Source organism: Pseudopipra pipra, chromosome 10 (assembly GCF_036250125.1).
Source record: "Pseudopipra pipra isolate bDixPip1 chromosome 10, bDixPip1.hap1, whole genome shotgun sequence".
In the NCBI taxonomy this organism is placed as follows: Eukaryota; Metazoa; Chordata; class Aves; order Passeriformes; family Pipridae; genus Pseudopipra; species Pseudopipra pipra.
In genome coordinates this window covers 2,888,297-2,902,801 of record NC_087558.1, presented here as the reverse complement: position 1 = coordinate 2,902,801, position 14,505 = coordinate 2,888,297, and the positions used below count along the sequence as shown (strand labels likewise).

General features: G+C 38.1%; 1 protein-coding gene across 2 annotated transcripts in view; it reads left to right on the top strand.

Moving 5' to 3' along the window:
• SI (sucrase-isomaltase) overlaps window positions 1–14,505 on the top strand; it is a 41,938-nt gene that overhangs the window by 6,802 nt on the left and 20,631 nt on the right. The window contains exons 7-24 of one of the 2 annotated variants that reach the window (XM_064665780.1): window positions 996–1,167; window positions 2,520–2,619; window positions 2,900–3,012; window positions 3,525–3,650; window positions 4,361–4,492; window positions 4,659–4,778; window positions 5,498–5,611; window positions 6,363–6,447; window positions 7,027–7,144; window positions 7,522–7,693; window positions 8,351–8,467; window positions 8,954–9,108; window positions 9,397–9,481; window positions 10,186–10,242; window positions 10,610–10,734; window positions 11,002–11,090; window positions 12,686–12,735; window positions 14,009–14,179. In XM_064665780.1, the coding sequence (XP_064521850.1) occupies window positions 996–1,167; window positions 2,520–2,619; window positions 2,900–3,012; window positions 3,525–3,650; window positions 4,361–4,492; window positions 4,659–4,778; window positions 5,498–5,611; window positions 6,363–6,447; window positions 7,027–7,144; window positions 7,522–7,693; window positions 8,351–8,467; window positions 8,954–9,108; window positions 9,397–9,481; window positions 10,186–10,242; window positions 10,610–10,734; window positions 11,002–11,090; window positions 12,686–12,735; window positions 14,009–14,179 (2,101 nt within the window). Of the gene's footprint in view, window positions 1–995; window positions 1,172–2,519; window positions 2,620–2,899; window positions 3,013–3,524; window positions 3,651–4,360; window positions 4,493–4,658; window positions 4,779–5,497; window positions 5,612–6,362; window positions 6,448–7,026; window positions 7,145–7,521; window positions 7,694–8,350; window positions 8,468–8,953; window positions 9,109–9,396; window positions 9,482–10,185; window positions 10,243–10,609; window positions 10,735–11,001; window positions 11,091–12,685; window positions 12,736–14,008; window positions 14,180–14,505 lie in introns of both variants that reach the window. The other variant, XM_064665781.1, reaches the window with a different exon arrangement.

The following is a 14,505-nucleotide window of genomic DNA, read 5'->3' as shown; positions in this document are numbered from 1 at the left end:
GATTGCATCTTTTATCTCCTTTGTTGCAATCATGTTGAATCCCTGAATCACCAAAGCCAGGCTGCCCTTTAGACCTGTGATATCCAGAATAGCTGTGTCATAGAACTGTGTCCAGAACTGCTGAGCTGGTCATATAAGGTGTAAGTTAGATATTTGATGGACTTGTACATTGGATTCTCTCATCCCATTTGCCTTTCTAAAAATAAGTAAATAACCCAACCCAGTGGCCATTAGAGAGGGGAAGTGTCAGGATGAACCTGGTTATTAAACCAGCCCAGCAATGATTACCTGTCACAGGGCCAGGCCACTTGGATTACCCAGGCTTCAAGTTTAATTAATTAGGGGTTACTTTTTGCTCTTATTAGTATTGTTTGCTTGCTTAGAATTCCTCTGCAATGATTGATTTGCAATTATAGAGGGCACAGAAGATGGACTTGGTACTCAGTAATGCATGTCTGATTAAACAGGTGTATGGAGGGGGAATAACAAACCCAGTCCAATGGAACTGTGTTGAAGCAGTGCTCTGGAACATTGTCTAAATTTTCCTTAGGCTTTTGTTTAATTTCATAACAGTTTTGGTCTCTAGAGAAAAAGAAAGATACAATGATGCTGGACTCTGAGTATCTAAAGGAAGCTGATGTTATCATGGGGCAAGGGCAGCCCCTCAAAGATAAATCCTTGATAAATTTGTTTGCACGAGGGAGGCCTCTGAAAAAGTAAAGTGGGAACCAATGTGGCATTACATTTCATTACCAAAATCCTGATTGTCCAGATATTTATAAAATCTGTGAACTTCTATCATAATTTATCACACTGGAGGCCCCAGAAGGATCAGAGTTCTGACAGATCTGCTGCTATCACCAATTGCAAGAAAACCTGAATGATCTGGGTGGACACCTGAGCCATCCAGGCCCAACTAAAACAACTGAACAGTTCTTGCAGCGATCCTCGCTGAAACACTTTTCTTATTTATTATTTTTGTGTTGTTTCACCAGGTTTGACACCACCATAGGCCCCCTGGTATATGCTGACCAGTTCTTACAGCTCTCAATCCGACTGCCCAGCAGCAACATTTACGGGGTGGGGGAGCACGTGCACAAGCAGTACCGGCACGACGTCAACTGGAAAACCTGGCCCATGTTGGCCAGGGACATCCCCCCCTCTGGAGTAAGTCTGGCTGCATTTCACCTCATTCTTTGCAGTTCTGTAACCCAAACCTGTTAGGCATTAATGTATCCACCGGGTTTTTCCCAAAAGACTTCTCGGGCACTGTGCGTTGTTACTGACACACACTCGATGGTGCTGATGAACCATTTCTGATTTTTGTGTCGCCTTGTAGTTGATAACCAGTTGATAAACATTAATAGATGAGTCTTCAGCTCCTACTGACAAGTAAAATAAATAACAGACTAATAAATAATTAGTATGTCCTAATGCATAGGATAATAATGCAATGTGTGCAGAGTTCAGTTCAGATACTGCTTTGGTAACATCCTTGTAGCTCACCAAACGATGGAAAAGTTCTCTTTAACAGCTGTTTCTTTCCAAGATAAAATATGCCTGTTAGGTGTGATTTCTTCCTTTAGGTTTTTCTGGCTGTCTCTTTATGAAAAAAATTTCTGGGGCACCCATTTCTCAGTAATTGTGAGACTATTTGTTGCCATTACCTCAATTTCATGAAGCAACAACCCATATGCTTAAATTTAAGAGAGAACAGTGTTTCACTGAACTGGGAGCTGTATTAACAGAAATCAGAGGGTGAGATGACTATATGTAGTTAATTAATGATTTGGAATATGTATCCTTTACTTTGAGACTCCTTCTCACCATTATCTCTGGTTTAAGATAGTTCTCAGCTGAGGCTCCACCGAGTGCAGACTCATTAAGTTTAACTAACAGTGAACAGAATCAAGTTAGGCTGAGTTTAAAACACTCAGGTTCTGGTTCTTAATTAGACCTGAGTTTTCTTTGCAGAAGAAGCACAACTATTGCAACACTTGCCAACATCTCTAAGGGGTTTTGTTGCTAATAATAACAACAGGGAAAAACAAACAAACAAAGAACAACAACACATTAGAAAGGAAAAAAAAAAAAGAAGCAAAGCACTCTTATTTCCATAGATTACACATAAAATTATTAGCTTTCAGGATTAATAGAAATATAGATCTATGGTCAAAGGTGATGAAAGCACCTTTCAAGTTCTCCTGCTGGCTTGATGTGCACATCTATTACCCAGAAATAGTGCTGCAGTATGTGCTGCCTGCCTGCAGATCCATCACATCTGCTCACTTATATCGTCTGTTTATTGGGGAACCTTTGTTTTAATGGAAAATGTTCTCATAAAGGAGAATAATGCCAGGAAAGAGAAAACAGAACTATAGGGAAGTGTCAGGATTTAAATGTTTGCTGTTTGCTCCATTTTAAATTTCGGGTTCTACCTGTGGTACATTTTGAACTATCGCAGAACAGAGATTGTTGTTAGATTTTAGTCATCTTACATGTTCTTTTTATCATTTTAGGAAGTGCGTAACTTATATGGAGTTCACACTTTCTTCCTGTGTTTGGAAGACAACACTGGAGCCTCCTTTGGTGTTTTCTTAATGAATAGCAATGCCATGGGTAAGAAATCTTTGTAAAAATTAAAAGATAAAAGCTTGAACAATTGGATTTCTTTTGATTCTCTTCTCTGTAGGATGTAAAGGAATGGAAACCTGGACATTTAAAAGAGTTATCTGAATACATTTATTCATATTAGAAAGTTCAATTAATGGCTTTGGGTTCTCTGGGTATTTGTGGTTTGTGTTTTTTACTTCAGTAAATTTGCTAATCTGGAAAATTAAGAAGTTATTTTAGAGTGAGATGGTCTTCAGGCTCGGTTTTGTGCACTCTTGTCTGGCAGAGTTTGTGGTGCAGCCTGCTCCAGCAGTGACCTACAGAACCATTGGTGGGATCCTGGATTTCTACATCTTCCTGGGAGACACTCCAGAGCAAGTAGTGCAGGAGTACCTGCAGGTATCGTTACCTACAGAGGTTGTGCATTGAACAGATTGTTTAAAGTTCTTGGGATTTATTTCAGTTTTGTTGTCTCTTTGTATGACAGTGTGTGTTGACCCTATCAACCAAAGGCATGACTCAGTATATATCTAACTAAGAATAACCTCTAATATCTCAATAATGTGACTTACTCCTGTAAAGCACAGGACAAATTCCTGTGCATAAGGCAATTTTATAGCACAGACAGTGTGCCTACAAGCATGCCATGATTTTATGATCATAAAAGATCACTGGAGTCTTTTGTACTTCTCAAGATCTGCTTAGGTTTCAGTGATATTTTAAGGAATGGTCCTTGTCCCCAGATATTTTTGTTTATTAAAATAAATAATAATTAAGAAAAAAACACAGAAAAAATATTGCATTTGGGAGTGAAGGCTCATTTAGTGTGTGTTATTCAAGCAGATTTGAGGAATGTGGATTTAGGGAAACGGGCACTGATGGCACGTGGGATGTTTTCTCTCCCCTTGCAGTTCGTGGGATTGCCGATGTTTCCCTCCTACTGGAGCCTGGGCTTCCAGCTGAGCCGCTATAACTACGGCTCCCTGGAGGAGGTGGTGAATGTGGTGGAGAGGAACAGGGCCATTGGACTCCCCTACGTGAGTATGGGGTGAGGGGGGCAGGAGGAAGGACCCAGAGCTGTTCAGCAGCTCAGTTTAAATTAGGACATTTCTGAGGTTTTGTGCATTTTAATGGTAGACCCATTATGAGAAAGTGTAACTTGAGCACTTTATTGTAATACTTTTACATATCCAACTGTATCCACTTTTCTTCTCATGTCACCTAGTCTATGAAATAATTTTTTTATTGTTCTCTGGAACCATATATTATTCTTAATGGACAGTCAAAATTAAAGTACAATTAACTTGTAAAAGTAGATTTTAGATGGCATTAACCTGATGTCTTAATAGAATAAAAATGCCCTAATATTAAGCCAAGAGTTAAGGAAGGAACGTTTGGATTTAAGGGAAGAGCTCTTGAAATCAGGCAACTGCAGTGACACAGTCACAAGTCCAGGGGTTATTTGAAAGGATGCAAATATATGCATTCATTTAAATTCTGTTAATTTAAATGCAGCTCTTTTTAGGTACAAAAGATGTGTCAGAACAGTTAATTAGGGCTGTAAATCCAAGGTGAAATGTTGCTTCCAAGTTGTCCTGACAGCAAACTTTCTGCCAGACTGCCATAAAGTCCCCACAGTAAATTCAGTATAAAACAAGCAGGAATTGTCAGAAGAAATTATTTTGGACTAACAGAAAAATCTTTACATCTCACTCCACGTGTAAAAGATGAATTCCTGCTCTTTCAGGATGCCCAGGTCACTGACATTGATTACATGGAGGCAAGGAAAGATTTCACTTATGATGCAGAGAACTTTACAGATCTCCCTAACTTTGCAGAGTATATGCACAACTATGGACAAAAATATATTATCATATTGGTAAGCATTTAATGACCTCCTTTCCCTTTAAATACTAATATTATAAGTATTTATTATTATACTTCGTTATTCTCTGTAATTATTGCATTTCTTGCCTACAATAATTAATGGAGTGTGTGCTGGTTTCTTCTTTTTTTTTTTCTTTTCTGTTTCCTGATTTTTTTAGGATCCTGCCATTAGCACACAAAATCTATTGGATGGAAGTGCATATGGAAGCTACGTCAGGGGAACAGAGAGAAAAGTCTGGATTAATGGAACAGACGGAGTAACACCCTTAGTTGGGGAGGTAATTGTGGTTTTATGCATTTGAACTCAGTCTGTTGTCACTATTATAGTTTAAATTAGAGCAAGGGGCTCCTTTAAAACTCTCATTTCTAAGTTGCTTCTTTCAGTAAAATTACTACCAGTGAGAGCACTCGGGATACAAAAATTCTCAACCTTTCTTTTTTCTTTTTTTTTTTTTCCAATTTTTTACATTATAAAGGTGGTTTTTGACATTAAAATTTTTTTGGATTAAAACGAATTACTTTCTTCACATTTTTAAATTTTAAATTTATTTTTTCGATAGAAATAAAATTACGCTACAATTAAAATTACGTTACAATTAAATTTACGTTATGATTAAAATTACATTTTTTTCACGTTAACCCTAAATTTTTTCTACATTGAAAGGTAATCTGAGGGCTCAAGGGACAATCAGCCAGATCCTATTTATTTTCAGTAATAACTGAAGACCCAGCTCCCATATTACCTTTTTAATTTAAAATTTTATCTTATATTGAGAAACTTTTCAGCTGTGTGTTGTTCCTTTTATGACTGACAAGAAGAATTACTGACAACTCTAGATCTAAGAAATTCATTCTCTCTCTCCCTTCTTCAAGGTCCCTTCTGACATGGGCAGTTCTGTGATTCTGTGAACTCTTTTTAATATAATTTTGTTTATATCATATAATATGTAGTTAATATCATAAGTTTAATTAATTAATTCCCTTTTAATATTTGCAGGTGTGGCCAGGGGCAACTGTGTTCCCAGACTTCACCAACCCAGAGTGCACCAACTGGTGGGTGGAAGAATGCAGATTGTTTTATGACACGGTGCCATACGATGGAATCTGGATTGTAAGTAACCCAGAATTGTCATTTTTATTTTTCCTTTTCCAAAACAGTCAAGGGCAGATGAATATTAAATTCTGTTTGTCCTGAATTTGAAAGGGATTCTTACTCTTAGGAACCCAAAATCTGTGCAGGATGTGTCTGTCTGCTGGTGTCAAACTTGGAGTTTAGATTTGAATTTTAAATTTTAATTTGAGTCGTGAATTGTGGCATTTAAATGCTGGGTTTGGGATGTTCAGTGACACTTAAATGCTTCAATTGATGAACCATTGCCGAAAGCAAGTTCATTCCTGTTTTTGGAATGGCAATATTTGGGGACCTGCATCCCTGCTCAGTGAACATGTGCTAAATAGACCCTGAATGCAGAATAGAATCCATATAAACTATGGGTTTATGCTCCAAGTAGCTCATAGAATTCCCACTCAGGGAATCTGCAGTTGCTATTCCAGAGAAAGCTTTGGAAAATTCAGGCTTCCTAGACAAGATTTGCTCTCTCATTCCATGCTTTTCCTGCAGCACATTCTGGGATGCACATACAAATGCACTTATTCCACTATTAAACAAAATATTCATGGAAGGAGACAGCAAAGTTTGAAATTTAGGGACTTGGAAAAATCTCATAAAGGAGCAGTTTAAGAATACCAAGTAATGATTCCTTAAAGGATAAGAGAATACAGTGGAAGAAATACAATGGAAGACCTTTTTAGGAAAATATTCTTATGGAAATTTTATTATATCCTGCATCTTTCCTTTTCAGGATATGAATGAAGTAGCCAGCTTCGTTCAAGGCTCAAGTAATGGTTGTGAACAGAATGACTTAAACTATCCTCCTTACACCCCTGGTAAGTCTTTAATCAGAAAGTAAAATATATTTATAAAAAAATAAATTATGAATTATTGTGAAATTATCTTCAAGAATACAACATGATTTTAGTTTGAACATTCCTATGGATGGGAAAATCTATGTCTAATGTAGGTGTAGTTTTTTACAAATGCATTTCTTCTCTTGTCAAATTATTTCTGAATATTGTTGCTGCCTTAATTATGTCTGATAATATGACACTATCAGTGGTTTTTTGGATATATCCAGAACTAAAATGGACTTCATAGTTTGCATTAAGTAGTAAATTTAAGTAACTTTTGCCAATGTGTCAGATGATGATTCAGAAACTTAAGAGCAAAATTCTCAGTTATTCCTTGGAAGGGGCAAAGCTCAAGAGTGGGAATATCACAGAGCAAAGATGGATCAAACCAACAGCCAAGAGCAGCACTTCTGTTTTGTAGTACTTCTACTGCCTTGGTGAAAAATTAAAGAGGAAAAAGGGGCTTTTGAACACCATGACTGTGCATGAAAGAAAAGACTGGAAATATTAAAAGTAAAAATATACCTTACAAATGATGTTTTTCTACCTTTCTTTGAGGAATTGTTGACAGGTTGATGTTTTCCAAGACATTGTGCATGGATGCAGTGCAGAACTGGGGGAAGCATTATGATGTCCACAATCTTTATGGATATTCCATGGGCATAGCAACACGGAGGTAAGGAATGCATCCTAAAATCTTCACAAAAGGGTTTCAGAGCAGCACATGACCTGCATTTTCCAAAACACCAAGGGATTTGACTACTAAAGGAACACAATTCCTGGGAACTATTGTATTACATTTAAGCCAATTCAGATAAGGCAAAACCTGCTGACTCGAGTTGGTGGAAAAAGCCACAAATTGGTTGTCAGAGCTGTGTAAAAAGATTATTTAAAATTAACATCCTGAACTTTGCTAAAATACACCTTGCAAACCGTAAAGGATCCCACATCCCTGGGATGAATAATTAGTATAAATCAGTGTAAATCTGCCTTATGTGGAACTATGAATGTCTGAGTTGTCTTTGCATAATTCCAGTCTCATTTCCTTTTAAGAGCCATCGAGAGCGTGTTTCCTGGAAAGAGGAGCTTCATGATTTCAAGATCTACTTTTATGGGATCAGGAAAGCAAACTGGACACTGGCTGGGAGATAATGCAGCAACATGGGATCACTTAAAATGGGCAATACCTGGAATGCTGGAGTTCAACCTCTTTGGAATTCCTTATGTATGACATCACTTTGTGCCATCCTTTCAAAACCCAGGGACAAGCACTAACTCCAGCTCTGTGATAACACATTATCTGATCAAGCACTATACAGATAACCATCCTACATTTGCAGCTCCAAATTAACCCTCTTTAGGAATCTGGTTTTAGCTTTTTTATGTTTCCCAATTATTGATTTTTGGTTTAGGCCACTATTTTGATTACTGTGTGTCTATAGTGAGATAAATGTGGTTAACAAATTTATGATTTTATACATCTCAAGCTACCCATTATTTCTAGTAGTTTTTAAACCCTAGTGAGAGATGTAAAACGCTGGTTTTCTTGTAATTTCAAATTAAATAGCGACATCCATTTATGAGGTAAATAGCCAAATTCCTTTCTATGATTTAAATTTGCATGACTTTGGAGATTTTTGTCCTAATGTCTACATATTAGCACCAATCAGGAGGGTAAAGATCTGGAAGAAATAGAATGATGGGCAGTGGTAGCTAGTTGTCAGTTTAATTTTTTGGACAATATAACTGAATTTGGAAGAAAAAAGGCAACACAAATGTGTTGAGTGGCTCAGTCCCCATGATTATTAATTAAGATTGAATTAATGCACCTTGTGCAGAGATTTGAGATGCAGCATCCAACATGTTCTGCTTCTGTTTAAAGATTGGAGCAGACATTTGTGGCTTCTTTGACGACACCACAGAAGAACTTTGCAGACGCTGGATGCAAGTGGGAGCATTTTACCCCTTCTCCAGGAATCACAATTCTGAAGGATACATAGTAAGTTGTGCTTTTGCTTAAAAATTGCTTCGTGTTACACAACCACATTTCCTTTAATATCACTTTTAATCATTGCTATCGCTGGCCAGTTTGAACACAGCAGAACCTTAAGCTTTCTTTATGAAGTCTCACATCTGAGAGGTTCAGCTTCATAAAGGTTGATGGAGGATACACTTATTTGGCAACAGTGTCCTCAGTAGTTCTGACTGTTGAGGGCTGTGTGACTCTCGGGAGCCCCTTGGCACCAGCCTGGCTGCCAGGATAAAACCTGGACTAACCCTGAAGTGCCCTCCTTGGTGATGGGGAATGAGGGATGTGCAGGGGGAGCCCAGAGGGGCAGGACCTGAGGCCACACCACCAGGAAGGAGAACCCAGTGCGGAGCTGCACCGTTAAATTCCAGCCTCTCTGAAACAGCAGCCGCTTCTCCCACCTTTCACAGAACATTGTCTACGTGCTGCAAATAACAAGTTGCTGTTTGTTTTCAGTCTCAAGACCCAGCTGTGTTTGGAGCTGACTCAGTGCTGGTGAACAGCTCCAAGCACTACCTGAACATTCGCTACATGCTGCTGCCCTACCTGTACACGCTCTTTTACAAAGCTCACACCCAAGGGGACACAGTGGTACGGCCACTTCTGCACGAGTAAGTTTGCTCATCAGCCCGTGGGACAATTTTGTAACAAGAGTTAGGCACATCAGATGCTGTTAGAGACTTTGACCCCCGTGTACCCTGTGAAAATGGACACTGGAATGTCTATAGACAGCTTCCCAAGACGTGAAATTCCGCTTTGGAGTAATAAGAAGGCAGTTTTTATATGACACTCTTTAGTTAAGATCCTAGACAATCAATACCCTGATACCTTGGGACTGCTGCTGATGGTACAGATCACAAAAAAACCCAGTCACTGCTCTATCCTTCCCATGTGTCCAGGTTCTACAACGATGAAGCAACGTGGGACATCGGTGAGCAGTTCCTCTGGGGTCCTGGGCTGCTGATTTCCCCTGTACTTTATCCAGTAGGTTTGGCTGTTTTGGGATCTCTCTTGTAAGCACATGACATGTTGAGTCACCACTTTTCCCCCTTAATTTATTGCTCCCAATGAGAAATAATTTTATCCCTGCTGAAATGGAAAATCTTGCACTTAAACCCCTATATTCCAGTCCTCTCGGGAGTCCAAGGTATCTGGTGTGATATTCTACTTTACCTCTGAATTTCCTTTGGAATCAGTTTCTCTTGCTGCATTTCAGCCTGTGGCACAACAAGAAAACCAAAAGATCACGACTTGTTCTGTGGCAGAATGTTGTAGATAATGATTGTCCATTCCAGCAACACGATCGCCATGGAGAAACACAAATCATTTGTTAAATACATAAAGGGAAAGCAAAAATCTGAAAGAGGCCAGACCTGAAAAATGTGGAAATAAAGAAGACATAGAGATACTTGTGGATATGATCTGGTTCACTGGGTTAGAAGCATTGTGACTTTGGGTGGCTTGCAATAAGCTGCCACCTCGTAGAGCAGTGATTTAGTTGTCTCCCAGTGGCTTTGCAAATATTGTGTTTGGGTTGCTCTCCTCCTTTTTGGGCATCACCCTGAAAACCAGAAATGCACAAGTATCGATGATTTTTCTCCCAGTGAACTTTAGTTTTATTGGAATATTGAGTTTATTTGATTAAGTTGCCCTGAAATCTGAGTGTTGTTTCTTTGTTCACCTTCCAGGGAGTGACTTACACTGATATCTACTTACCTGATGCAATGTGGTACGAGTTTGAGACGGTAAGGAAACGCAGAGGACACCGTGGGGGTGTTTCCTAAATGGCAATGGGACTAAATTAGATAGGTCTCTGTCACCACAGCAGGGCTGCCAAAAGTAAAGCTTGTGGGAAGGAGATGGTGAGACAAGGGATGAAGGGTGGTGGAGTGAGCTCATGAATCAACACCTCGAGAAAGGACTCAGATACAGGACATTGGATCATAATGATATGCAGGTGTTTGATCTTTGCATCCCCATTAGCCCAGAGATATTTACAGAACTCCAGCTCTTTCTAAAGGGAAGAATTTTGATGAAACTCAGCACTTAAGAAAGCACTCCCAGCAGTGAGTAACAACATTACCTGTTCTCTTTTCCATCTCTGTCAAAAAGGGCAATCCAATCTATTCGAGGAAACTATGGTACACTTTATCAACACCAGCAGACAAAATCGGAGTCCATTTGAGAGGAGGATACATTTTCCCTTTCCAAAACCCAGGCAACACGACAGTTGCAAGGTATTCTTCAAAACTGAAAGCTTTTGATGGTTTGTTTTATTTTTCCAAGACTGGGTTGAGGAATTTTAGGTTACAAATAAGCAGCAGCTCATTGTATTTAGCATTTTCACCTTGAAATCTGGGAATAGCATGGGCCACACCTCACTTCCACACCTGTTCGTGTTACAGGTTCAGTGGTGAATTGTAGGTTTATTTGCACAGCAATTTGTATTAATGTTTTAAGATTGTTTAGATATCTGTTTTACATGTAAGTCTCTCTTTCCACAGCCGCAGGAATCCAATGGGACTTATAATTGCCCTGGATGATAATAATAATGCTACTGGGGACTTGTTCTGGGATGATGGGGAATCTACAGGTGAGCAGTTATCAATAGTGGAATAAGTATAATTAACAAAGCATTAAAAAGCACAAGTTTCAGTGTTCCTGCTGGTTTCATGGAGGAAAAAAAAAGATGATGTAGCACTCTGCTACTGCTTGCTCATTTATCAATAATTTTTCATCATTTTAAGTAGAAAACTGAAAATATTAATTGTAAGATTAAAGTCATGACTGAATTCCACACAAGTAAAGAAAAAAAAGACACAAACCTCTAATTTGAGGTTAAACCCCTAGTTTGAGGTTTTGGCTTCCAGTGAAGTTCATGCTTTTGGAATCCATGCATGTGTAAGGAAAGCAGAGCTCATCCTGGAGCAGTGGAAAGACAAGAGTGAAGTCAGAGTAATATTACCACTGGGTAAAAAGAATGAATGCTGCAATATTAGCTGCATGTTTCATTTATAATTCTGGGAATTAGATAGAGATTGTGCAAATGGTGATTCATGGACTTATTTGGTATGCAAGGTATCTAATCTTTAGGTGTTCAGGAGATGACAGATTTTCCCAGGTGATTTTCCCAAACCACTGTCCATCCATGGGTGATATCTGAATTGGAGCATTCTCCCCTCTGTCTTCTGATACAAATAACCTTCCTCCAATATTTAGTCACAGTCCATGTGTTCTACTTGTACAAGTGCTGGAGCCTTGACTCAACTTCCATGGAAACAGGCAGCTCCTGGGGTCCCCAACTGCATCCCCCTTTCCTAATTGCACACCTCCCTTGTCCTCCACATTTACACCTTCAACCTCCATAACTCCTTTTTCTTGTTAACCAAACCAACCCTACCTCCCAGGAAAGCTTCCAAGCCTCTGCTTTTTGAAATGTTGTGGAATTTAGGGATGCTTTTAAGAAATAGAGCTGTGATTCAGCTGATTATTGCTGCCATAAATACAGAAGGACTTGGGTGGCTGCTGTACATGTGGGTGACAGCTCGATGGACTCCTTTGGCAGGGCCTAAAATAATGCAGCTATTACTGTACTCACTACTGTTGGCAAACAAAGCACTAAAACATCTTATGATTTTATTTCCTGCCCCAAACCTACAGGTTTTAGTCTTTCAGGGAAACCATTTACAATTTACTTGTGATGACAGTATTATTTTTTTTTTTTTTATGAAGTGGAAAAAAAAAAGGACAGATTGGCTCAACTTTTGTATTTCTTTTTCCTGCTCATGGATTATTTCCTCTCTTATGGTTCCATGGTTTTTACTACTATCATCATTGTCATCATTGTTACGGGCTATTTTAAAGGGTTGGTTTTCACCCAAACATCTGTATTTAAGATAAGGAGGAACGCCAGTGAAATAAAAATCAGTCCGTTTTTGAAAAGCTGATTTCAACGAATTTTTGAAAAATTTGGGAAGAGCGGATCTCCTGAGAGGCTGGCCCAGGGGGAAAAACAAAAAGAGAAATTTCAGTTCCTCAAGAAACATTAGTAAATATTTGAGTTGCTTAGAGCAGCTTCTGAATGCACTAATGATAATAATTAACAATTTATTGGTCTCTAGCAGTGGCACAGTCCGGGTTTTAATTCTGTTCTGCAGCGTAAGTGTAATTTCTTTCTTTACCTTTTAGGTACCATTGAGAATAGAAACTACCTTCTCTATGAGTTTATATGTTCCAGTGTAAGTATTTTATTTTAAATGCTCTTATTTTCAAGTTTTGATTTCTATCAAGTGTCGTCCAAGAGCATTCTCTTCTCCCTCCTTATTTTCCTCTGAGAACCAAAAGTCAAAGAGGAATCATGTTCAAAATACTGTAATTTAACGGGGATGAAATCTGTTGTTTTTTTTCCTGCTAGTTAATATAAGTAGGTAAAGAACTCCTATTTCTTTTCACATAATAAACTCAACAGTGATGTTTATTGAGAGAGAAAATTATGAAGCATCAGTGGCAGTTAAAACAGAGTCAAAAAGGAGGTGCATGTAGTGGTTTTGATTCTAAAAATTGTGGAAATTTTAAAAAAAATAGATTTTCTGGTTTTTATACAGCTGAATGACTCCAAAGAGTGAGAAAAACCCACACTTTGTCTGAACCCCTGGAAACTCCATCATGATTAAGTTTTATTGTGTTATTTGTTTAAGCTGAAACTGCCTGGGCAGGGTTATTTTACACCAGGGTGAAGTCCTGAGAGTGTTTCTATTCAATATTGACAGGACTTATCAAATAACAAGGAATTTGGACACAACATGATAACATATTATTTGTACAACAATAATAATAATAAATATCTGCTAAAGGAATTCATTCCTTTGCCATGATGGAATATCACGAGACAAGTGAGAGAATGTAGAGGAACACGAGTGGAAGAACATGGTTTAGTAATTTTTTTTTTAATCATAAGTAATCAAAGAATCATTTGTAGATAAGAAACCTCAGTTGCTGTTGGAGTTTGAAACACCTGTAAGCAAATCATCTCGTGACTGTAATGACGTTGAATTAAAAATTAACCTCAAGTGTCACATGGAGGATGTTCTACACTGGCACGTGTGGTAGCCATGCTGCACTTTGGCCTCTTAATCTAAGAATAATTAAAGACATTGAATAGGAAGTGGTATTTTTATATCAGGGAAAGTGAATAAGAACCTTTGCTTGTTAAAACCCAGCGAGATCACAGTTGAGCAACATTTACCTGCCCTGTCACAGACACACCCCAGCCTTTTTTATTGCCCAAAAAAGCAAACAAGAAAAAGTTGAAACACAGCTATAAAGCACATTATACAGATGGAGAAAAGCATTATTGTGATAACAACAAGCAGAGCAAGAATTATTATGTTAGGAAAATTAGATTGGCTTACTTTATGCTATAATATGAAAATCTGATCAGAAAGAAATAGTTAAATCAAGAGGACTTTTGGCAGATTTTTTTTTTATAAGAACGTGTCCACTATTTTTCAGAATACTCTGCACATCAATGTTGCATTCAACAACTACAGTGATCCAAACAACTTGAGATTTGAAGAAATCAGGATATTCGGAGTGCGCCAGGAAGTCACATCAGTCACTGTGTATCAAAACAATGTTGTGCAAGATTATCCACTTAATATCAACTATAGTTCTTTATACCAGGTAAAACAGTAACAGGAATATGGAAAGTAAACATACTTCAAATTGCATCGGTTTTCTTTTGTGTATTGCAAAGGACAGTCCTCAGTGCTAGCGCTGTTTCAGTAAAATATAATGCGGATTTTATTGCAGAATGAAAGTAAAATTGCATTCAACTCTACTGCATAAAAGTGCATCTAAGTTGTGGTCTCGCACCCTCAGTGCAGCAAACAGTTTATTATTATTTATTATTATTTATATTAACTCGTGTATTTATTCCGGTTTGCTTCCAAGGAAGCTGTGGGATTAACTCAATTTTTTTAGATTCCTAATTTTTCTGATTTTTGTCT